This window comes from Coloeus monedula, assembly GCF_965178545.1.
Source record: "Coloeus monedula genome assembly, chromosome: 3".
Classification (NCBI taxonomy): Eukaryota; Metazoa; Chordata; class Aves; order Passeriformes; family Corvidae; genus Coloeus; species Coloeus monedula.
In genome coordinates, this window is record NC_138783.1 from 81259622 (window position 1) to 81286433 (window position 26812).

Genomic DNA, 26812 nt, shown 5'->3' on the forward strand with positions numbered 1-26812 from the left:
CAATAGTTCAGAGACAAACCTCCTCCAGTGCAACTGCACTAAATGATGCTGTACATTGTGGAAAGCATTCCTCTCGGTCCCTGTGGCAGTCATCCTACTTCCTGAAGCATGACATTAGACCACCTCATTTTAGCATACCTACCTACAGTTACTATTCCTTGTCATACAATCATTGAAAAATATCCAACTGCAGCTGCTGACTCTGTGATCGTCCGTGCTTTGCCAAGTTTGGAAGAGCAACGTTTAATCTTGAGGCATTTATGTACATTTCAGGGAGAGAGAACACATCTAGTAAGAGATTTTTGCATGTGGATATGAGAAACATACACGAGAAAGGAAAACGAATAATTTAAGCAAGTATGAAACTGTTTCTTACAGACAAAAATTCAGCTAGATCCTGGATAATGTAGACATTAATGAACCAAACAGGACATACATATTTGGTTTAACTGGCAAGAAACAGATGCAAATTTTGAGTCAAATTATTTTATTATCCCCAGTAGAGCATTTAAATTCCAGGAGGAAACAACTGCCATAGATTAAGGAGTCACACTAAAACACTGTCTCTTTATATTACTAATTATCTTTTTATATATTCAAAGTGGAATATTTCATTAAGCAACATGGTTTATGAGCTGTAGTTCGAATAGTAGCCATTTCTGTGTGTGAAAAACTCAGAAAGGTAGCAATAAATGTAAGCACGAGACTTGAACAATAGTGATATCATCCTAAACATTTCTACAATGATGATATCATTATAGAGTTTTTTACAATACTGCTCTGCTCCACTGTGCTATTTATCCACTTTCTTATATCCCTTCTTATCACAGTCTCCTCATGTCAGCCTCATTCCATTCATCTCTTCCCTTCTCACTTCTCTCCTGCCTTATCAAACTCTTATGTGTCTCTGCATGCCTCCTTTTTTTACCTTATCTTGTGTGTGAAAGCATTGGCTTCAGCACATTCAATCAAAACTGTGCTGAAAACCTAACCCACTGAAAAAAGTCATGGACTTAGAGTGTATTTTGCACCCCTTTTCTACTACATGCTGTGGCAGGGACATCTGACACTCTTTTGTACAATATAATGGGGCTATGTTATCAGTTGTTCCTTAAGTGCTACCATAGAATAAATTCATTGGCAATTTTCTGTATTTATTTTTGGCAGGCAACCTGAGAGACAAATTACCTACCTCCAAACACAGATATAAATAAGCATAAACCATGCAGGTGTTTTCCTCCTCCCTGTCAGTGTATTTCAACTGCTGGAACATGCTGAACTTGTTTACCTTCTGAGAGATGCAGCCCAATTTACAGAGGAACACAGCCCTGAAACATGCTATATAATCCCCTCTCAAAAAAAATTTTTCAATATGAAGCAAATATGTCACTTTCTAACCAATCCCAAAGTGAATAAAAGATAACAGGAAATGCAAAAATGGTATCCATATGCAAGGAAGCACTTTAATAGTAAGTCCTTAAAATGAGGGAGTTTGCATAAGGTCTGTGCATTTACAGTCTTAAAAATATCACATAATTAGTTTTCAAAAGTCTTTACCAGGATTTAGCCATGATTTTCAAATAACTAAATATACCCATTTTCCTTTCTCCAAAGTGAGCCAGAATACTTCCAAGATACAGATAATGACAAGTGAAATAAGGTCCTATCCCAGTCTTATTAAAGTCTAAGCTGTAAGATAAATGTGTGGGAGCAGGTTGAGACCCTAAAGCATAAGTCTGACATAAGAAAGCAAATAATGTTTTCTGTTGATCACAATATTATGAGACACTCCACCCTGATGTCCTTACATTTACAGAACCACAGATACCTCAAGAGCAGAGAGACTCACCCTTTTCTGATATTTAGTATACTTTTGACCACTAGAAATAAAAGTCTACATCTTTTAAATCACAGAGCAAGCTCTATTTGTTACTTTTCTCTAAACAGATATATTCCTGACTATTTCTACAATACTTTGCAAGGTGGAGAATGATCTTTGCCAAAACATAGGTCAACTACTGTTACAACAATGTTGTCTTGATGTCAACATTAACCCCTTCTTGATCATTCTTATAAAAAATTTAGTATTTTAAAACATTGCATTTCCTCTTTGGTTTTGTCTAGTTTAAACTCCCTTCTGCTCTGTTTATTGTAAAGATTTATGCACCTTTGAACACTCAAAGTACTGCACATGCTAAGCTTTGCTATTCTAAAGCATAAAGCAAGGCTCTGTGAAAAGCTACACAAAATTTATTTTTCATTTGACTGTGATTTAAATATTAGAAATAGAGACTACTTCAGTTCTCACTCTTTTTCAGGCTTCACTGAAGGTGCTCCTATGTTCTTCCTTGAGGCTTAATTTTGTTCTCCTCAGAGAGGTCAATTATGTGGGCTTAAAGAAGTGGCAGAAATAACGGCATTGGAAAGCTGCCGAAATGTCAGGAGAAATCCTCAAAGGCTTTTTTTTCAGGTGAGAGTTGCCGGAGCGATAGAACAAATACACTTCTCAGCAACAGATATTGATGTTCTCTCTTTCATGAAGGCTGTGGCACAGACTGATAGCTTACTGCAACAGAAATGCTACCCCAACCAACACCCTTCCAACACCCTCAACACTGTGTACCATGGCAGATCAGAAAAACAAACCCCCACTTCACAAGATTATTCTGTTAAGCGAGTAGTGTGACATTCCCAATTCTGAAATACTTCACAAAAAGTTGGTAAAACCTCTGAGAAATGCAACCATGTCTCTCCAGTACTTTCTACCTCCTTCCAGTGAGGTTCCCACAACCCATACCCAGAAGACCTCTGGAGCCACAGTGCACTATGGTGGAAAAGGGGACCAGGGAGGACAGACCTGGCCCTGCTGGTTCAGTCATCTTTCAAAGCATCAGTCTTACTAAGAGACCATGCAGTGAGTTCCTGTGACTTTGATACCTGCTGCTGACAATACCACAGGTGTACTCTTTCCTCTCTGGTTTAGTCCACATCTCTGGTCTCAGAAAAGTGGCAGAAGAAATGGTGAAAGAGGAAACACAAAGAAGAAAACACAAGCAGGTTAAGGTGTTGTAGACAGGATTTTTCCTTGTCTAGATTTTGGATTTTCCCTTTTCTCTTACTCTGATAGCCACAAATAAAAGGTAGTACCCTGCCAAACTGCTCCTATGATGAAAAAGGGAACCAGTAGCCCTTCCAAGCACTCCCATATATATCAAATAATTCTGGAGAAAAGTCCATTGATATAACCCCAGAAGACTCTCACATCCTCATTGCAGGAAAACAGGAATTATAAAATTGACTAACATATTATAGGTTTTAATTCTGAATTCATCCTGTTAAAATAGCAGGAAATCCTAGAAGCAAAACAAAACCTGCAGCCCCCTGGAAGTTGAACTAATGAACCACTTGCAAAGGGAATTGATCAAAATTAACATCAAACCCAGCAAAAGCTTCTGCCAAGTACTGCACTGCCATCTTCCTGCTGCAGGCAATACCTGTTCCCCATGGAGAACCCCTGCAGTTGTGCTCCCTTTCTCAGTGTCTAGAGCCAGTTTCATTCCTTTTGATTTTGACAAGACAAAACCTGGAAATGAAACCTCATCTTGCTCACCCTTTCCAAAGGAAGAAAGGAATAAGGCATAATTTTTGACTTTTAACATATGAAGTCCATACTATTACATCAAAAATCTCACTGAGATGGCTCTTTGTGGAAAAATCCAGATTCTCAAACTAGCTTTCACAGTTATTAAGTCAGTCATAAATATTAAATTATTCACAGTTCATTAAACCATCTAAAATAAATTTCAACTGATTTTTAAAATTCTCATTGCTCACTAGCATACATGCAGAACTGGGAAGCCGCTAGTAGATAAATATATCCTATTTATGACTAGATATATATTGATATACAGATATAAGTATATGTAAATATACACACACAGAAAAATAAAGTTGGATGCAGAAATCCAAAGCTTCAAGCCAGGTGAGCTTAATGGATAGTCTTTCAGTGAACTAACCCTTAAAAGAACAAGGAAAAACACAACATGAAAAGGCTATTGTTCTCATATTTCATATGATAGAAAATAATGAATTATGGCATTACAATAATTACTTTAAACACGTAGAAAAAATCAGGTTATGATTTTGGAAAAAAATTTGGAAAATTTGTCTCAGGAATTTTGCAAAACCCTATCAAACTCCAAAGATTTTGCTTCTCCTTTATTTGACAAGACTTTGATAGTGTATGTTAGAGACCCTGGCTCAATCAATTCCCAAATGACAGAATACAAATCTCAGTTGCTGCAGCAGGCAAAATAGGTATGAAAAGCTCTTGAGACTGATCTTCCCACACAATGTGCTGCCCTCCTGTTTCTCTTCTAAGAAATACTGACATTAACACTCTTCTATGAAGTTTCTGCACATTTTTCTTGTTCTAATTCTGAGAAATAGTTGAAAAAATTTTTAAATGTGCCAGAATAAAGGGGGGAAGAAAAAGAGAGACTCTCAAACTGATGCAACCAACCATTAAAAAAGGCAAGAAACAATGTAAATTCACATTTTATAATCTGTATGTGAAACTGGTCTGTCACTGTACCTTCTTTTTCTTCTTCAAGAACACACAGCAACTTCACACATAATACCTTTCCTGTCAGTGCTGTTGCTTAATTAGTCAACATGATGTGAACCTTATTATAAAAATAATTGAGTTGGGGCCTTCAGTTTCTGAAGAGAGGCATCAACATGTGGGCTATTCTCACAAGATATGGGTTTCATATACTGTGAATATGAATGTGACAGGAAGAAGGAACACCAAGCCGTGCTGCAGAGGACTATACAGAACTTCAGTTTCAACTTATACTAAAAGTGCTACTTAGTCTACAGAGCATGCTTCCATTTTTTAAATCCTTATAAGAAATTGGTAATAAATATAAATATGTGCACATTTTAACTATCATTCCCATTATGCAGCAGTCTTTTTCAATGATGGAAGTTGGCATACGAAACTTAGAAATCTTTCTTCTCCCATCCTCTCCCAAATAGCCAAGGGAAAAACGTGTGACATGCAAGACAGAATTGCATTTATGTGCAACAGATACACAGATGTGAAAAACAAAAAGACAAAAAATCCACCAAGACAGTAACAGAAAGTGATTGGTTAAAAATATTTTTCTACAAATGATGATATATAATTCTTCATCTTGATCCTCAGGGGAAGACAGACTTCTCTCTGATGCTTTGTCATTTTATATTCCAATACATTAGTCTTTAAGGTGAAAGCAGGCAATTGCTGAGACAAAAACGTATTATCAGTGTTGTCAATACATTAATATGAAACAATCAAACCTGTATAGGTACGTTAATATGAACAATCAAACCAGCACTGATGTTTTGAAACCACTACCTTTAAATTTTTTGATCAAATATTTTTATTTTTCTATTTGGCAAGGGTTTAAGTTGAAAATCATTTTGTAGACATAACAAAACTATGTCTTCCATTGTGTTTTCTAATATGTCAAATTTGTCATTTAACGGGCCGGCCACTCATCTTTCATTTTCTGCACAAGGAAGAATAAGCAGTACATTATAAAAACATTCATTTCCTTGCCTCGCTCAACTTCATTTAACTTGAACCATTTCCAGAATAATACATAAATACAGTGCCTATCACAATTTGTTCATGTGTGGTCCCCCTTAAGAATTAACCATCAGGAAACTGCACATTTTCTGAAATTTGTATTTCCTTCTGGAGGACTAAGAACTTACTACAGGAACAGTGCTGGGCAAGAATGTATTCTTCAGTGTGCCAACACATTAAAAAATGCTGCTCATGCCATGATCCAGAAATGAACTCCTCACACAATGAGATGGAACTGGAAAGCCAGTAATTAATTTTCTCTAATAGCTCGAGATTTTTCCTTCTAGTTTTCTTCCTTCTGATAGCAAATACTGCATGTTTTCCTGTGATAGAATTTTTATTTTGAATAAATGAAAAAAAAAATGTAGATCATACTGCTGGAATTTCAGCAGTTTCCAGCACGCATTTTCTGAGAAGGAATTTTCTCTTTGTCTTGACATTGACATTCAAGATTAGTTCCATTTTTTCTTCCTAATTAGCTTTTCCAAGACAATTGTATGTTTGAAACAAACAGAATACTTTCCCTCAGGGCATCAGAAACTTAATCTTTCTAATTTCCTTTCGACAGACATTGAAAACAAAGAAGTGTGTTGTAACTCAGTTGGGAATTAAGAACCATGTGACTAAAAAAATGAGAAAAGCACTATGTACATAAATTTAACACAGATATCAATAAAAATATAGTAATGAAAAATCCTTTAAGCCACCTTGTTAATACCTGACAGAACTGCCTGTTCACATTAAAGTAGCTTTGCCTTTTAAAGGAAGTTAGGGCACTAAATTTACACAAAACTGAGGAATTTTATATTCACAACAACGCACTGAGTGATTAGCATTAAATCATTGAAATATAAACAATCCAAGATCTTTCCAGTCACTTTATCCAGCAGCCTTCTTTGTACTCAAAAGTTTTTTTTTAAACTTTGATCATTCCACAAAGATAATAGTCCCTCACAGAGCTCTTTATTTTCCTTATATTTGATATAAAAAAATCAATAATGCTAAGCATACAGTTACAAGATTATGGTGATAAACCATAAGACTGTTAATGACCTTCTAGATGGAAGCTGAACTCATAAATTTCATCAATAAAAGTAATGGTTAGAGCAGTTTTTGGATTCCGATCAACAAGCCACTAAGAAAATAACTGCAGGTCTCTATTTAAAAATTTTGGAGAATTGAATTGAAAATTATAATCTTTGTGGCATATGGCACTCTACCAGTATAGCCTACCAGGAAAAGAGCTCTATGGTATGTTTTTTTAGGATTGTTAACATGCAGACTTTCATACGTTGTACACAGTAATTTCTAGTGTATCCCATCTAGAGATAAGGCTGCACACAACCCTGGTGTGTGTCACATACAGACATTGCGAACTCCTTAAAAGTGGACACGCGTCTCATTCCTGTGTCGATTTCAAGTTCAGCTGTGCCTCTTAAACAGAGTCCAGCAAAGTACTTACTGATGTGTAGAGGAAACCTTCTCCATTTAGGGCTATATACAACCCAGTCTTTACACCCTGGATAGCGACAACTCGAAGTCCCACTGGTATAAGGTTGAATAAAGCTGTGAAGGAAAAGCATGACCAGATATAAATATGCTACGGTTAATACGATATTCAAATAAACATAATTAGCAAAAAGAAAAAAAAAATTAGTTCCTCTATAATTTTTTAATGCTTTTAAAATTAGACTCACTCAGGAAATCTTGCTTCTCTGATTCTGGCAAGTAGCTCTGTATTTTCTTGGGCATTTTTAAGGTTTTTGGTTAAGAGGTGTCCTCATTAAAGACTGATGTCAAGGGGTCTGTGATTTCAATTTTCTTTTTTCGTTGCTTTTGTGAATGATATATTTGATAGAAGCAGTAAGACTGACTGGTGTCAGGTAATGAAAAAGGCTTATCATAGTTCATCAAAGCACTGAAATATGTGCCTGACTCTAAATGTGCATAAATGTTATTGAACTGAATACAGAACTTGGCATAATAATAAGAAAATAGTTAGAAAACCACCTAATAACAAATACCCTAGAAATACTATGTACTTCTGTAGTAATCAAAACAGCCACAACTTTGATTACTGTCTGAAAAAAGACCAGTGTGAAGAGTGGGAGTTTACCAGCCTCACCACAGAAAAACACAACTTGTTTAAGTAGGTGGCATGAACCAATTCTTCTAAAACTTATGCCAGCACACACCTATACTAAATTTACTGACTCATGCTAGAAAATGAGATGCAAAGCACACATCAGTCTTGGAGCAAAATACCTGGGTGAGACAGCGCTCATGCTAAATGTTTTTCCACTGTGGGTGAGCCAGGGGCACCCAAGTCCTTGGATGAAAACCAAAAGCACAACATATGCACTGTGGACTATGGTTCTATCAAGTCAGGTCTCAGGAACACAGTAACACCTACAATGAGTTCCTCAAAATTTAAGAAGGACATCCATAGGTGTGACCAAAAAGTGTCCTGTATGAGGCTGTCTGTAATCAGAATGCCAGAGCTAGAGCCCAAATCAAGAGAAGAAGGATCATTTAATTGCAGTGGATAAACACATTTCTCAAGGTGTGAAAATTTCTGTTTGGTCAAAGGACAAAAATACACAGTTTGTTTCTGATGAAAATGATCAAGTCTTTACAACTGAGAAAAAAAACATAGGTTAACTATTAGAAAGATAGGAGTTTATAAAAAAAAAAGAGACACCATTCCTTCGGCATTGTCATGCAGAAAAAGAATGTGTAACATTAGATCATTTTAGGAACACACAAAGCCAACATAAAGCTAGGAATTGTAGCAGAGTACTTCCCAGAGCAGTAGAAAGAAAAATATATTCAAAAGAGCTCTAGAAGAACTGAAAACAATTTGGCAGGTTTACAAAGAAAATAAAAGAGATTATAAGAATTAGCACAAATAAACAGCATTTTAATTTCTGTCATTTCCAAAATTCTCCATTACGCTAGGATATTACAGTGCTGTTTACTAAAAAATATTTGGTACAGACAAGGTTCCCTCTCTAATAGATGTAAAACAGTGAAATATGGCACTCACAGAAAAGATATCCTAAGAGTATATAGGCTAAACACTGCACGGCTTGAGGGCTTTTAGTTCAATAAAATTTGGGAGCTAAAAATTATTTATAAAGTCATTACCCTCGAAACAATGTCAAAACCAGCAAAATCACTGCTGTGGGTTGTGGAGGGGGAGAATTGAGCTTGGGTTTTTTCCCAGAAGAAAAGAAATTTCAGGAGGAAATCTGCACAGGAACACCATGCTAAAGGAGTGAAGAAACAATTGAGGGGACACCAGGAAGGAAAAGCAAACAATACTTGTATAAAGAAAAGAAGTGAACACAAAAGACAAGTCAGCCATGAGAACTAGGTCAGCTAATGAAAAATAACTCCAAGTCACAGTGGTTCAGTCAAAACTTCTGGATGCTAGATATTATTTTCTGTATTACAAATAAAAATAAAGCACCAAAGCTAGAAAAAAAAAGAAAAAAATCCAACCACCACTGAACAAGAATTACAGGCCTGTAACACATCAGTGTTTAATGCAGCCTATAAAGCTACTGAAGTGGCTTATAGTTGCTGGTGAATTTAGAAAGCACTGTGGAGGGCATGTAATATATCTTTTACTGCCACCAAATTTTAATTGGAAATTTTCAGAGCTCCTGTAATTAGTCTAAACCCTTAAAATTTTAGAGTGTGAATTGCTGCAATTCTGCACATACAGAATATTCAATAAGTTTCACAAAATCTTTCAGACTTGAGTAAAACTAGGGAGGCCAGCCTATATTCAGCTATTGATTGACAAATATTCAGCAATGTGTTTCATACTGGGGTCAGCAAAACATGCACCAGTAAGGCACAGCATGTGGTTTTAATGTACTTTGAAGCTGGACAAAAGAAAATCAATTTCCTCCAGAACCTGACTGCACAGTACCCTTCACTGAGCAAGATTTTATTGTTCAATTACACAGTTCAAACATTCTTAGGATTCACCTGTGCTATCCCTCATTCTAGTAAAAACCTGCTCTGAGAAAAGCAGAAAGCCTTCCAGAGTCTGCTGGCATTCCAGTTCTGCACAGCCAAACCTATATTCTTACCTGAGGGGGTTGTTAAAAAGAGCCATGTCCCCTGCTCCCTTCTATCTTTAAGGAAATGATCCGAAACCAAAACCTGGGGAGTGGGGAGTGAGGTCCCTGAACATCTTTATGTGCCTAAAGCCAGTTCAATGAGTCCACAGATGAGTCGAGAGAGGGGGAACCCTCCAACAGCCCAGGAAATATAGCTGTGCCTGGTGCTCAGTGTTCCCATGCTGCACGCTTAAGTAGAAAGCCTGGCAATTCCAAATGTAAGAAAGATGTGGGAACATCAGGGAAACCAAGGGAACTGATTGGCAAAAATGGTGCAAGTACAACCCCTTCTCCTCTTCAGTGCTGTGCACACTGCCTTAGCTTTGCATTGTACTCTATCTAAACCACAGCCATAAAGCATTTGGGTTCTCCTCCTTTTCCTAAGCCTGCAAGCCTACTCCCACCGCAAGAATATCAGAAAATGAGAGTGGGGACAGTTAGCAGGAACAACTTGCATGAAAAAGGATTATTGGTTTAGGTTTCATGGAGGAGACTTGCAGGAACTCCAGATCTGAGTTGGATTCTAATCCTCAAAAAGTTTTAGCAAAAGTTTGAGTCCACTTTTTTTTTATAAGCAGTCACTCCTTTCTTGAGCAAAACACAAAACCGCCACATAACTTTTCCTTCTCTTGTGTTATACCAACACAGTCCATTAACGTGAAATCTGAAATGCCTGAATTCAGATATTTCCATGTGCTCGTGAAAGTCTATTGACGTACAGCTGACTTGTAGCTACAAGAAAATTGCTATTACAACTCCCTGTTTTTCTCAAGATCTTGCTATAAACCGATTGCTTAAGAGTTACAAACTTGCAGTCTCTTCTGCATGCACACTGCCCTTGTGACAGTTAACAAAACTTTCCACAGCACCAAATGTCCAATCAGATCAAAGTAACCATCTCTTTAATTTATTTTCATCTGCAGGCCCACAGGCAAAAATGACAACTCCACCAAAACATCTTTTAGATTGGCAATGCATTTCTTATGGAGCAAACCCATTCCACCTGCCTGATGTTACAGAAGACATAATTAAAACTTTTTTTGAGCATGACTGAACATTGACCCTATCAGACTAAGATGATGCCAGTGGGAGAAACAGGCTTATCTAACTCCCAGAGGTGGTGTAAATAGATGATTAAATGCCTGTATAATTCTTTGAAGACAAACTTGAGTAAAAACCAGTGCAAGTATCAGGCGGCAGATATTTCAGTGCAGTAATCCAAAATTAACATTCATTAATCCAAATTTAACAGCACTGCAGGTGTTTTTTTCCTAACCTTTATGTGCTTTATTTCTATCTAATGATCTCCTTTACCTTTCAAGGGTGCTGTAAAGATTATTTTATGAGTATCTTCAAACCAAAATATGATAGTGGTAGGTATTTTATAAAGACATTAAAAAGTTAATACTTCCACATTCAATTTGGAAGATATAAATGGACCATTAGAAGCATGCATTCATTAAAAGATGAAAATAAAGAAATGTTAAATGGTTGCAGGATTTCTTGAAGAGCAACAATACCAGGTACGAAGCACCACAAAGGAGGTAAAGCATGTTGCAGCATCATAAAAAATGTGCACAGTACAGCCAAATCAAAGTTTCTTGGATAAGGTTCACTTTCTTATTTATCAGTTTATGAAATAAGGCTACCAATGAGTAATGCTCTTTCAATTAGAGAATATTATAAACATGGTATAAGCACGACTGAAATTTCATAAGGGGCACAAATTGCAACATTTGACAGTTCCTATGAAGGAAAGTATAATCTATGTTGCATTTTTTCAGTGGTTGTTGCCTGAGATACACTCTAGGTGAATTAAAACAAGTGATAGAGCTGCAAGATTCAGGGTTTCAGTCTCAGAAATTAGAGTTGGAATTTTCTGTTTCTCAAATTAATTAGTCTTCCTACTAAACCTACCCTTCATTCATGAGACAAAACTTTGAAGATAGACCAAAGCCTAAAAATGAGCTGGTGTAGGTGGGGAGGACAGGAGGAGAATGTAATGCTTGTTACTACAAGCACACATGGAAATAGTTTCTATTTCTTTATGAGTTCTGTGTAGTAGCTTGTGTTTCCTAAGTAATAATGATGAAGCCAGTGAAGCAAGTTGCATTTGCACCTGTAAAATCCAGGAAAATCAGTGTGAGATAATGACAGCTACACTGTGTAGGACCTCAGTAACCACAGCTACAGCTTCAACTACAGTTGCTCCTGCCCTTTGCTGCAAGCAAGACACAAAAGCAAACCAGAAACTGTAAGGCATTAGAGAAAATAAAAAAACAAAACAAAACTAAAACAAGATATCTCTGAGAGCAGGGCAAAAAAAAAATACAGACTGTACACACAAGATTGTTTGGCTAACAGCCTTGATTTGGTGAAGTGATTTAAGGAAACTCAGCACCATTAAGCAATAGGTGCATTTATTACCATTGTTTCATGAAACATCATTAACTCAGAAAAGTTATAAAAAGATATTACAGCAATGAACTGAAACCTGTTAGTCTGTTTAGGCTGGATTCTAATATCATGGCCATCAACATGAGCAGACGAAAGTACGTTCAGGGATGCAATTACATGTCACATCTTTCTTCCTTTTTCATGCAAGCATTTGCGCACAGTGATACACTAAAAGAATTGCCATCTCTCTCTGCAGTCTTTAGCCTTTACTCAATCTGGGACAATGAGCAGCTTACTAAAACCACTGGTACAACTCATTTTGACTTCAGATGGAAGCAAAGAGTCACATTAAAGAGACTACTGAGAAGCTTTAAAAACATCTTAATCTTAGTTTGAGCTACCTCTCTATAACACTGTGACTCCAAAAGTGTGTAACTTATGTTTACTGACATACATATAAAATGAGTACAAAATGATATAGGCACTTGAGGGAGTTTTAATTTCAAGTACACCTCTAACTGCTTGACACAGAATACATGGCAGCAGCACAAAAAGTAGCAGCATGACTAAGCTTCAAACAGTTTCCTTGCTGAAGACAAAAAAGAAATTGCATCTTTTTTCTCTCCCTCACTCCTCGCTCCCTCTGGCTTCTCTGACACACAGTTACTCAGTGGGCTCTCTTCAGGGACAGTGAATAGTGCAGAAGACAGGTGGAAGGCTGGCAGAGATGCACACCCTTTGGCAGTCTATATTTCTTTTTTTTTATGAAATACACTTTAAATGGAAGTCATCCTCACTATCCAGGTAAATATTCTATCTGTCCTACAGACAGCTAATACATGTCCATCCCTTCACCCACTGGGCACATTAAATAGGCAGCCTGCAAGCACCACAGTCAGAAGCAGGATTTTCTCCCTTGGGCAGCTGCCAAAACTTATTCACTTGTAAGCCTCAGACAGAAATTATCATGCTAAGAAGGTCACAAAATAAAATATCAAAATACTAGAAATTCTATCCATGAGAAAATTATTGTTTTAAAGTGAGAGAAGGAAAAACAACATATGCTGCAATAAACAAAAGCAATAGAAAAAAAATTAAACAGGAAATGAAAGGAAACAGAGTGGAAAGGGAAAAAACTAACAGCGCAAAAGAAACAAACACATATTCATACATTAATGAATATACCAAGCAGATAAATCTTTTTGGCTCTTAATATAGTGTTGATACATATATACCAGCAAAATTTCCAATGGAGACTGTAGGCCTTCCTGGCAAACACAGTAATCTTGCATTCTTCTGTTCTAAACTGTCTTTAATAAAAAATATTGGAAAATTGGACTAGTTAAGAAAAAAAAAAATCACACCACTGAAACACAGAAAAAAATGACTTTATGGAAAAAAACCCAAAACCCCACACCTTTATAGCCAGAAAATAATTTTGGAGAAAAACAAATTATCTAACAATATTTATACAAAATACTGCTATACGGAATTTGGTTGAGTTTTGAGAAGTTCAGTATTTCAGAATATTTATAATATAGATTATTCATTCTGCATTTTGGTAAAACAAGAACAAGGGAGATAGGCATAGAGATGGAAAACCAGAAATGCACAGAAGAGGGGAGAGAAAGAGTAAATAAAAAAAGAGGACAATTTGTGAAGCTGACAACACCAAAAACAGAAAAGTAAGGCATTGTGGTCTTGCTTTGTAAAGGCTCCAAATCCATAGAGATCTAAGAGTTAAAAAACCTCTCAGAAATAACAATAAAACATTAGAAAATTGTTGCAGTTATACACACCTTCTCGCTGAAGCTGAAAATAAGAGAGATGGGCAGGGGGAGAGAGATACGCACTTATACCCTAAGACAGTTCTGAGACCTCATCTAGGCAAAGCTTCTAAAAAAAGTGATAATAATCTTGTCTTGCTTAAGGTCTTAGTATGTACTTCAGTACAGAAGTGGGGATGACAGATGGACACATTGAGGGAAGAAAAGAATTAAGGATGGGGGTGGGATGGGGAGGGCAAAGGAGGGAAACAAAAATACTTGAAAAACAAGCAGAGAGATACACAACAAAATATATTATCTAATTTTTCTCAGTTAGAAAAAAACCAAAACAAACAACAAAAGATGATCATGCGATGTGCTGATGAAAGGTGTTATAAATGACAGCTGTGCATCAATTAAAATCAAGACCTTACCAATGTAAAGCTGAAACCCCAAATACCTTAATTTTTGCAGCCTAATTCCAACATTTTTAAGGAAACTAAGGGGTTATTTATGTGTGCATAACAAGAAGATAAATATTGTGTATTAAAAGTGCTTAAAATAAAATTCAAGATGACACAGAAACGTTACTTAAATATGTCATGATAATTAAAATAAACAAAATACAAATCATATGTTTCTAGAGTAAGAATAGGTTTGTTTAATTACCATTTGCAGCTAAGTTATCAAACATATATATGCTCATTGAATGAAGATATGTGGCAGTATCATAGGAAAAGCATACCAAAGCAGCAACCCACACGGCCTTTAAAGACCTCTTTTGTTTGGAATATTTTTAAAAACTGCCACTGTTGCAGTCTCTGCAGTGGCAGCAAATCTCTTAACATCATTGGAATTCTTGCTGGTAGAGGGACTGTAGGATTTTTAGCCCCAGAATTTTTAGTACCTTCAGCAAGGTAATTTAGCATGTGTTTTATGAAGGACTTTGACAGTTTAGCATACATTTATTTGCTTGTAAATTCAGATTTTTCAGGGAAATTTAGTTTCCATCTCTTGTTATTTCATTGTTATTTATTGGAAGATAAGAAATTTATGTTAGATAAAGAGCTTTAATTAAAAAAATTCTTTTATTATAATTTTACCACTTTTATAAAATTACCAGAAGACATTCATTGGCCTAAATATCTCCCTCCTAAGGTGCATGAGCACTTATGCCTTCCCCTTCAGAGGCAAAACATTTAGGCCAATGTCCTGCACGAGCCATGCTGGTGGCCATCAGCTGGTGGTGGTTCAAACAGACAGAACCCTCCTCTTTGGAACAAAACACATTCAGAACCCCTCCAAAGGCATTAACATGGTGCCTGTGCATACACATTCGAGCGATGCGATCTGCGTGTGCGATTAAGACATTCCCCTGGGGCAGTCACTTACTAGAATTACTGCTGTCATCCTTGGTTCCATCGAGACTTCCATCGGGGTGCATTTGCAAGTAGTAGCCTTGCCTGCAATATAACCTGGTCACTATACCCTTGAGCTGGGGATCTGAAAGACAAACATATTTTGTCACTAGCCTCAAAACTTTTTCCAAGAGTTATCCCTACTTCTCTCACTGTAGGAGGAAGTTTGGTGAAGCAGCAATGCTGTCTTAAAAGTAAGTACTACAATAGGATGTGCGCTGATGGAGATCGAGAAAAATCTCTCTGCAGAGTGTTGTTAGCTCAGTTCTGTGTCCTGTTCTCTGCCTCCAACATCCTTGATTATCATTAATACAGGTGAAAGAGAAAAAAAAGAACACCCCAAATACCCACAGTCAAAAGCTTAAACCATATTAAGCCCTGCAAAAAAATTTTAGACTTCAGCAACAAGTATAGCCCATTACAGAAACTAACAAAACATTTGAAAAACCTTACTCGATTCATATATGTTAGCAACTTATTGTACTGCACGTAAGTTTTAGGGAAACTGGGTCGAAAAGACCTGTTTCCTTTCCTATCAAAAGTGGTAAACCTATCTGGTATAATTTACAACAGTACCATCTGAAGTTCCCAAAATATTTTAACCAAACTAGAAGCAGATTCAAGTCACCTGCCCTCTCCCACCCCCAGGGAATAACACCCACAATCAGGGCAAGACATAACCCATGTTCAATAGAAGGAAAAAGCTGAAAAACTTCTCAGTAAGCTAAAGCTACAGGAAATCCAGGTAGCTGAACAATGAAGGTACTCCATTAAATATGCTGCATTCATGAAAATTGCCAAGAATTGGGCAGGGAGTGCTGAGTCACAAAGTTTTTGATTCACAGCATAGATGTTGCCTTACCAAATCACAAACTGAGCTGTTGCAAAAGTGATTCAGAGAAAGAAGACATCACATCTTCAAAAAAATCAACAGAACTACCTCTGTGTGATATCAGTATTAATATTGTCAAACATTAACTATTAGGCCCAGTTCCAGGCCGCCAGTACATAAATTTGTGAGAAGGTTGGCATTAAAAGCATCTATATCGTATCATGCTTAGCTCTGCAGTAATGCATTAAATTCATAAATACTTTGATACAGATATGTAATAAAATAAACGTGAACTTTGAAGGAAGACAGAAAGTATTTTCATGCAACCCTGTGGCCAGAATACAAAATTTGTGTATAATTGCTCTCACAATTAATCATGCTGAGTTACTTAGAGTATCCTAAGGGGACGTGAAAATAAACAGTAATAAACAAAACTGCCTCTAAGTGGTATGTACTGAAATTTCTATAGAGATTCAGTCCTATGAAATTATCCTGCAAATGTTTTTATTGAATGTCCAAATTATGAAGTCATATTAAACAATAAGCCCATCTAAATTAAAAATAGAAGATTAAACTGTAAATATAATAAAAACTGTTACTATAAACAGTAACACCGTAAGACTTCTGAGGCATGGAAATAAATAATTTAACAACTGAAGATCAACATATAAGCATATTACAACTTAATTTTTAAAAATTTATTTTAACTGCAAATTTTGCTTTCTGGTAATTTTTACATTCGCATAAGTTTGTCTTTATATATGAATACTCAGAAACAAATATTTTTAAAATTTTTAAACATGCTAAACTGTAATTCATTTGAATGTACTGTCTCCATCAACTTCATCAGGTAATTCAAAAGTATTTTCATAACTTAAAAATGAAAAGTGAGTTCCTCTTACATAGGCACTATTCCTGTCAAAGTAGGCTTTCAATGTGTACTTTCAAACTGACATGCTTGGTTAACACTTATTAAAAAGGCATCTTTAAAGACTAAATAGAAGTATAGTAAAAATATTATTAAAACTAGATATTTAAAAATTATTTACAGGAAAAACATCAGCATTTTGAAAAACACTTTCTGTTCCCAAGGAATCACGAATAAGTGATTTTTTATCAACCCTTTCTAGTGCAAAGTTTCATAGGAAGGCAAAGTACAGTCAACTCACTGTCACCAGCTGTTTACATCTACTGCTTCAAGGGAAAAATGTCAAACTCAGAAGTCACTTTCAAAGTTGTTCTTTATACTCATTCTATTCATTTTTCTAAATTGACAAATTAAATCTACTTTCTAATGATCATTTTTCTGTTTTCATCAAAAGCATTATTTAACCCTGCTTTACCAGTTATCCAAAATGATATTTGAATGAAAGTGAAATGACACATCAATCTTGATGCAAGTCATAATAAGACTACTCCATACAGCTTCAAGGTAAATATCTCCAAGATGAAGAAGACAATCCTGTCAGGCAAGAAGTTTATCTCTTCCCCTTGCAGAAAGATAAATTACTTTTTCAGGCCCTTTTTGAGACACCTGAGCAGTAAGCAGAGAAGAGAAATCTGCTAGTCCTTGTACTTCCGTATCACTTTATCTACCCTTTGTCTCTTAATAATATTACAGGAACAGTCTTAGCTTCAGGTGATTTACAAATGAGTTTCTCAAATGCTTGTTGACCACACTTTTTAATTCTTTTTTCTTTTTGCTGTCTGCTGGACAGCAGTAGTGAGCAGCAATGCCCAGAAACAACAGCAGAAGATTGGTGCTGCCTGTCCACAAGTGTTCTGGGTGTGTTACCTTTTTAATTCTCACCACAGTGATGCAGACAGACAGACAGACCAGCATTTATTCTTACCCTTTAGCCCCCACACTCGCTTTTATCTTCCCATATGTGAAAGAAAGATACTAGCAAGAAAATATAGTAAAAAAAACCCCCACAAACAAACAGGATGAGAGCATACAACCTCACCTAAGAGCTCCCAGCTCCCATGATTTTATTATAGAAGTTTTGCTACTAGTTCTCTTAAAATCCCAGCTGCTGCAGTGAGGTTATTTTGTGAACAATGTAATTTCTATTTAATTTTAAACACCTTGATTTCAGGGGAAATTAAACTAAAAAAAGCAAACTTCACCATGCATCAAAAATTAAGAGACAGTTCAACATCTCCTAATGATTTTTAAGCAATCTTATTTTGCACCTTGACTTCTGAGGTTGAATAGTTCAGCATGACATTTCAGCAATGCCCTACGTTGGGAAAAATTATTCTGACTTGTTGTTATTAAAGGTTGTCTCTTAAAATTCAAAGCTCTACTGAATGGACAAAGCAACAGCTCTTCAAGACTCTCTTTCACAGCAATCTGTGTGACAGCAGCCACTTGCAGCCCACTTTTCTTGCTTTTTTTTCCTTGTCAGTGGTGATGGCAGGATGGATGATTGCAGTTAGCATGAACACTCTGTCAGTAGCTTTTCTGATGTCCTCAACAAAGGCAGAGTTTAATTAAGATGTCTTCTCTCTCAAATAGTGGCTACAAAAATGGCTTTGGCATTAACTCACGACAGGCTGAGTGCAACTCTTGCTCTAGAAAAATTATGACACTTTATGTTTTGTATTGTGAATATTTTCTGTTCACAGAGAGAATGGCTTTAGCATGTACTTTCCCACTCCAACACACTGCCAGAACAGATTTAGAAACTACAGATTTAAAATAAACAAGGGAAAAAAAAAATCATTAAATATGAGTGTTAAGACATAGACGAACTTAAAATGCTAAAAGAACAGTGGCGAATATGCCTATTGTATATTTAAAAAATTAGTCCCTTAGCATCCACTGGAGTTTTAATTTTTCGTTTTTACCAGAGAAAGGCTTTTTTTTACTGTCATTATTTATTTCCTCCCTCCTCTGTGCAAAGATCCTAAATAAAAGCCTGCTGACAAGCAAATGCTTAATGGGGGGGAGTCTCACATCAACTCACATTCTTATGGAAAATAAACTGCAGTATCCAGTCATCTACCAGTCTCTCACAAAATGAGTTGCTCAGTGGGCCAAGTAAAAGCCAGTATTTAGAAGTACATTCTGCTCAGATAGCAGAGCATCAAACTCATGATAACAACTGGTAACCCAGGTCCTTCATGTTTTACTTGTCCTTTATTCTTCACAATTCCACCCTGCAGTTCTCACTTTTGGATATTTCAGTGCTAAAAGTACCACTCACATTGGTCCAGGAAAAAAATAGAGCACCTTTTTCTTTAAGATTTATGGTACGCTGATAGTTACCATGACTTGGCTGTCATATCTTGCTCGCTGATGTTATGGTCAGCTTTTGTTAGGAATCTTCTCCCTCATCTATTAAACTTTATTGAAATATAAAAAACCCCCAACATATGTATTCAGATTTTAAAAACAAAGTAAACCCCCCAAAATCCTGCAACCAGCAGATTTCTTTGGAAGCTGGAAAGTAAAATACCCACCCAAAGGCCAGAGTGTTTCATTCCCTCCAGACACATCTCCTCATTAGTTTGTAAGCCCTGGGAAGTGCAAAAGGGCTTCCTGACTTCTCACACAAGAGTACTCTAACAGTAGTGTGTGTGTAGGGTGTGCTGGACTGGAATTCTTGCCATGTCTCTTGCTGAGGCATCTCTGGTTTGTAAATAATTAACTACCCCCCTGCAGGCACCTTAGACCCCATCCACTATACCAGAGTTCAAGACATCTTCAACCCCTCACTGACTTCTGCACAGAAACCTATTGTTGCTTCAATGTCTGGATACTTTTTAAAACTCCAAACTTGTCTCTGTAGTGCTTAGTATTTCAGAAACTTTCCACTAAGCAATTCAACTCTGGAAGCAGGGAAAAAATGCCATGTAAAAATTACATTTTCTTTTTTGGATTATCATTTCAGGTATTTCAGTTCCTGCTGTAATGCTTTTCCCAGTTTCCAAAAGTAATCTTCTTCTCAAGCATATTGCTTATGTTCAATTGCAACAGTACTCAAACAGGTACAGTTGTTATAGATTATAACATTACATTTTTCCTTGTTTTTGGCAAGCCTTGCATCATCATTCCAGCACATAAAGTGCAGGGTCCTCTGAAATGTGTGTTACACAGTCATAAAGGCAAGCTTCCTGAAGCAAGTACATTGCCAATGGGGAATTCAAAATACAGAACTTTGTACTTCATTTAAAGGTGATAAAATCCTAAATAGGCATCTGAAACCATCCTTCATTATTAAAGCCTTCAGCTGTTCCAGTGATACAGCTCTTGCATTCAAAAGCTTTATACACTCCTTAACTTCTTTATTAGACTGTCCTATCACCTGGTGTCTCAATGTTTCCAAGTTTCTGATCGTGTTTTTACTTTCTCTCATTGTTAATAGGAAATGATAAAATATGGACATTTATTTTATATGTTATTATTTTATTTTAGTGCTCTCTCATTTTAATATTTTTTTTCAGTATCTCACAATGTGCATCAGAAAACTAAAATTTAATTAAAAACTTGAAAGAAAAATACTTTTGAAAGAAAGTTTTGCTCTATTCAGGGCAGAAGAGAAAAGCACATAATGTGAACTCAGAAAAGCAATAGCTTCCATTATTCCCTGTTCCCATAAGTAATAATAGTACTTGTTCTGAAACGAGGTGGCTTTCTCTTTGCTCACTTATTTTTCCGTTCTCATGATGATTACAGGGCACTCAACTTTGGTGTTTATTTTTAACTCTACTTTTTGTCCATTTATGTCTCACATCACAAGCTCATCTCCTGCAGAACCTCGCTTTGAGAGCGCGGTTAAAAGACAGAAAGTCCTCCTACGTTCCTGCTCTGTCATTGTCATTGGCACTTCCACAGCGTTTATGAAATTTCCCAGTAAACTATGAAAGCAGGTTGGAGTTCTGCAAAATGGTTGCTTTTCTTGAAAGCCCCCTTTGTGCTAGTATCCTTGCCTTTGTATTGAAAATGTTTTTATGTTAACTGCAAAATGCGCTCCCTTCCATTTGTGGGCACTGACATTTTGGCTCTGGGTCTCACAGTGCATTTCAAACTACATAAGACTTGTTTCTTGCTATATGGTTTTACTTGAACAAATTTGATCATCCATAGAATTACAGAAACTTGGCTTCTAGCTGGGATAATCTATATCTGTTCAGATTTACAAGGTGATTTGATTTAATAGACTTGTCTACAGCATAATAATTAACAGCCTCCTTTACCAGACATATTATTTTTGGAGTGTATTTGCTGGAAAGGGAAGAAGTTTAGGTTGTTCAGAGATCACTTTGTTCCAAAATCACAATTTACATGGCCATGGTAGTTTAATTTTAGTAAATTCATTTGATAATTTCCATTTATCTTCCTACTGGACTACATTGTATAATTCTAATGGTTCTGATCTTGCAACACATGGATTTGTTGGGAAATTCCTGCCTGAACACTGCCTTCCACTTTTGACCCATGTTTCTCCTACTACACTAAAATTCAATGATCTCCACTTTCTTAATATCTAAATGATCTCTAAGCTTAAGTTATACACAGGAATATGGAGAAAAAGCTGGTCTCTACTTCCAAGCTTACCTAGATAGCATCAGTCACAGTTTAATATATTTAACTAAAAAGCATCAACTTCCACTGATGAAAAAGCCCCATCTTTGCAACTACATTCACCTTCTCAATTTACTTTGAAATCCTAAAAATTCTACTGTCTAAATTCCATGTTAGAGAAATCTTGCTATTACAGTTTTTATTTGTTCTTTTCATTTTACCTAAGCCTAAAAAATACCCAATATGTCTTACTGAACGTTAGGAACTTAGATAAAATAACATTCTAGTATTTTGTTTTGAAGCCCTTCCTATACCTGACCATCATAGTTCTACCTAGCATATTCTTGATTCTGAATTCTAACAGCAAAACATTAACATTATACAAAATGTTGTTTAATGTTCCTCTTGGAAAAAAATAGCATCAAGCAATAGATCCCAGAATTAAGTAATTTCTGTACCTTCAATTAGCAATAATCTCTACTTTCTTACCTTTTTATAGAAAGCTTTTGTCAAACACCAAATATAATTTTTCTCACACTCAAAAAATACGAAAGCACAACATGGCAGCTTCTATTACCACTTAAGCTATGTATAAAATTTGACTAATGCACTGCCCTTGGAATCAGTAAATAAATGGGATTTAAGAATGAGATTTCTCTGAAGATGTCACAATAGGATGGTCATAGGTGACCTTTACAAATGTAACTGAATATATTTCACATAACACCTAACTTACAAAAGAATTAATTTGATACTCTCCTTCCTAAATAATTTCTATTTTTAGAAGTCAATGTTTAAACATTGCATTTGTATTTCCTACCTTTACTACTTATCTCCTTGCATGCCGCATCATTAAGTAATTAAATATCTGAAGGCAGCTTCTATTTCTTTCACCAACTGACTTAGAACTAAATTTTAAAGTGCCTAAACAATCTATTTTACAAGAATTCAAAGCCATCAGAGTAATGGTTAATGGAGAGAGAATTAACAGGATAATTCGAATGCCAAGTATTGAATTCTACACTGCATTCCATTTTCTATTTTTGTATTCAGGAGGCTTCTGCAATATCAAGTGGCTGAGGTCTTTAACTTGTAATTAACTTTATTTAATTCTTGCCAGAATACATAAAAGTCCACATAATGAAGTGCATTCCCTCTGCTTTCAGATATGCAAAACCATCACTTCTGAAATATGTTTGTCAAGAGCATAGTGGATCATATTTACTTTTATTTTCTTGCCAATGGCTCAAAATACTGTAATAAGCTGTTCATATTATATTCAAGAAATTTTAGTTTACTGACTAGTCTAAAAATTGGAGAAAAACAGAAATTGCACTGCCAATGGACTGTGACAAAGGAGATTTGTCCTAGTTAGGAAGGGGTAATTAGAAATTGCAAAATATAGAATCATTAGGAATTGCAAGACATAGAATCATAGAATCATGTAGTTTGGAAAGACCTTTAAGCTGCTAAGGCCAACCGTTAACCCAGCACTGCCAAGTCCACCACCACGTTCCTTAGTGCCTCATCTACGTGTCTTTTAGGCACCTCCAGGGATGGTGACTCCACCACTGCCTGGGGCAGTCTATTTCAATGCTTTCACCCTTCCAGTGAAGAATTCTTTTCTAATATCCAACCTAAACCTTCCCTGGCACAACTTGAGGCCATTTCCTCTTGTCCTGCCACTTTTTACGTGGGAGAAGAGGCCAACCCCCACCTGGATACAGTCTCCTTTCAGGCAGTTGTAGAGAGTGATGTCGTCACCCCTGAGGCTCCTTTTCTCCAGTCTGAACAACCTCCGCTCCCTCAGCCACTCCCCATAAGATTTTTTCTCATAAGATGTGTCAGAGACACATTGCAGAGCAAAATTAAATTTTCTTTGATAGCTGAACAACTTAAAAGTTTTCCTGGTTTCAGGTGGAGCAGATTTCAAATATCTCCTATTGTAGCAGTCTCTTTTTTTTACTGCCACCACAGATACATTACTACATTTTATAAAGTTACAAAAATCACAGGTTGTCATTTCCACATGACAGTTTGTTGAGCTGAGTAGACTGAGTTGAGATTTGTGCAGGTTTAAATATGTAAATCAGAAAGCCAAAAGAAACAGGAATTATCCTTTTTCATCAGTACTAACAAATTAGTGCACAAATGTAAACTCCTGATAAATAACAAAATAAAAGCATTAATTAGTAACCAAAGATAAATAAACCTGTTTCAGATTAAAAAACTCATTCAAAAGGAAATTAAGATGTTGATAAAACAATTACATTTCAATTTAGTGTTCAATAATTTACAAAACAAAGGGATTTCTTTTTTATATTGGACAGGAAAACATTTACTGTGAAAAATTTGGATCAATAAGCTGACTTATGACCTTTAAAAAAGTAAAAAGAATTTTACTTAGTAGAACATCATGTATTTTTATATGTTAGTATTTAATCCTCATGCTTTAACATATATCCTCATTGTCAAACCATTTCATTCACCAAAAGTCTGAACAGATTTGTTTACAAAGACAAAATTTGTTTACAAAGAAATCGCAGCAAAGTGAGATCTGTTAAGTGCAAATTGCATTTCAGTCCTCTTCATGAACAAGCAATATTACTGGAGATGCAGGAATCCAAAGGAAAATTGATTGAGAAATGGATAATCCCATTGTGAAAAGGAAATAAATATATTTCCATATTAGTTAAGAACATTATTGTTTCTGTATAAGCAAGATTACAGAGGTTCCATCAGACAAGCAGACTGTTTGTGCTGTTAGTATGAATACAATGCCTTATTTACTTAGAAAAATATTTATTTGTCTAGGAAAGCATGAATGCACTGGCATTAAATCTTATAGAAGAGCTACAAAAGAATTTTTAATATCATTACACATACAGTGTCATTAACAATTTTTTAACATTTTATATGGCATTACATTCCTCTTTCACAAAGGGTTGCTGTTTTCACTTATAACCTCCAAAACTACTAAAAGCAACAGAGGTGAAAATGAGGCAGTACTACTAAAAAGAAGTATAATTGAGGGTCTTCTGTTTTTTTCATTTATTATTTTTTTTAAAAATTATATACCCAAGAAAGGTCATGAGTTACTGGGAATGGATATTAAGAACTCTTTGAACCAGAAAATAGCAAGACAATCTAAATATGAAGTTAATGTGTAACTAAGTGTTACCTGGGAATGCTCTTTAACCAGGAAAGAAATAACAGACTTTTTCCTATATTTTATTCTACCATATACACAAGCACTTGTACATTTTATTTGTGAGAATGCAGTGAGATGGAGAGACAGAAACAGAAGCAATGCCTGGCTGCTTTGGTTTCCTGAGCTAATTTTTTCCCAAATTCTCCCTGTGAGAAAGAGAAAAGTCCATTCAGCCTGCAGATTGCAAGGCTTTATCATCTGTGGTATTAAACACAATTCAGAAATCCAAAGAGTAGAACCTCGGAAAACTGATTTTCAAACAGAGACAAGAAAATAATCCCCTGCACTTGAAGAACACAGTCTGAACATTTTAGAATTCTGAATAGGAGAGTAAGTTCTTCTATCATCGGTATGACAAAACCATGCCTCTTTACTGAAGCTACTCTCTGCCTGTTTTTTGAGTTTGAGGTTTTGGGCCACACCTTCAAGGCTTTTTTGTCTTCTCCCCATCTCGCTATCCAAGAAAACTTGGGATACACAGAAAGAAAACAAATTATTGTGAAGTTACATGACCCCAGGATCTGGGCTTTAAGGAAATCAGTAGAATTTGACACTAATGATACAGGACAATCACAGGAAACTGTGACAGGCAGTCACTCAACTAGAACCTTTTTGAGGGACTTCAGCACACCAGCCTTCCTTCTCTTCTCAGTCTTTTTTCAAGACTGACTCTAGCAAGAAAAAAAGGCACGGCTAAAACTGGCAAATTCCATTTATTCTAGCTAATGCTCCTAGAGGAAAAATAACAGATAAAAAAATCCCCAAACAAAACCATTTAGATTACTGTGAATGTTTTGGAAACACTATTTAGTCCAGATATTTAGGTACTAACCAGAAAATATTCAGAACTACAATCATAGCATCTATGAGAAAATGTGCAGAATCACTTCAGATCAACTTGATTATTCACTAATAAGGAGTAAATCTTCCAGTTCTGAATCTTTTTATAATATAATGGAGGTTCAGAAGAGACTACTCAGCCACTCACTGTCACCTACAGAAAATGAAAGTATTGTATAAAGTATCACAAGATTGAAAATATCTGCTAGGTTTTGGAGGAGCTTGTTCCTGTTTGGCTCAAAGTTGGTTCATGTTTTGATGATGACCTGCCCAAACATACCTCAAAAACACTGATAGAGATTTCAATCTCTGAATCTAAATTTTATTAAAACACAGACCAGAACATATAGCTTTAAAATATATAAACTGAAAATGAAATAAAAAATAAGAGCTTGATAAGGAATCTCCCATCCTATCTAGTGCAATTTTACAGTGATTACATGATCTGGTTTTTTTCAACCTGCTTTCCCTCCAGTGCAGCTTTCTCATCATGGCTATGCATCTGCCATATGTACTTTCTTAACATGTTCAGATTACAGGCCTTCCTTCCACAATTTCTCACATGCTGTCTTTCACTCCCTACCTACTGTACTCTCGTTCCTTTCTTGTATCCCAGCTTTATTCTTGTTCAGGTATTGTTTTCCAGCTGTGCACGTCCAACAATGCTGACTATTCAAGAGGACATAAGAAGATAACACTCTACCCTGCTGCCTAATCACATCTTAACTTTAATAACAAAATAGATTTGTAAGCTTATACAAATAAAACAAATTTGCCTTCAGTCACATATGTCATTCTTTACAAATTTACAGAAACAGATTCTCTTCAGGCTGTGAACTTAACAGAAGATACAAACTTCACCTTGTAGCTACCAGGAAATTCAGTGCAGTCTACAATTTCTGGTTGTATCATAGAAGTATATAAGCACAAAGAGCCAAACCCATCGGCAACTTCATCAGCCATCCAGCTGCATTTTGCAAAGTAGTGAGTCAGACTGAAGAATCATGGCAGTTTCAAATGTGTATTTTCTCTCAAGATGTGTAATAC

At 36.0% G+C, this 26812-nt stretch overlaps 1 protein-coding gene across 3 annotated transcripts in view; it reads right to left on the minus strand.

The window, feature by feature from the left end:
- FGF14 (fibroblast growth factor 14) overlaps window positions 1-26812 on the minus strand; it is a gene marked incomplete at both ends in the record, with an annotated part of 377580 nt that overhangs the window by 75458 nt on the left and 275310 nt on the right. For 2 of the 3 annotated variants that reach the window (XM_082279455.1, XM_082279456.1), the window contains 2 exons: window positions 7098-7201; window positions 15324-15434. In XM_082279455.1, the coding sequence (XP_082135581.1) occupies window positions 7098-7201; window positions 15324-15434 (215 nt within the window). The remainder of the gene's footprint in view (window positions 1-7097; window positions 7202-15323; window positions 15435-26812) is intronic. The other variant, XM_082279457.1, reaches the window with a different exon arrangement.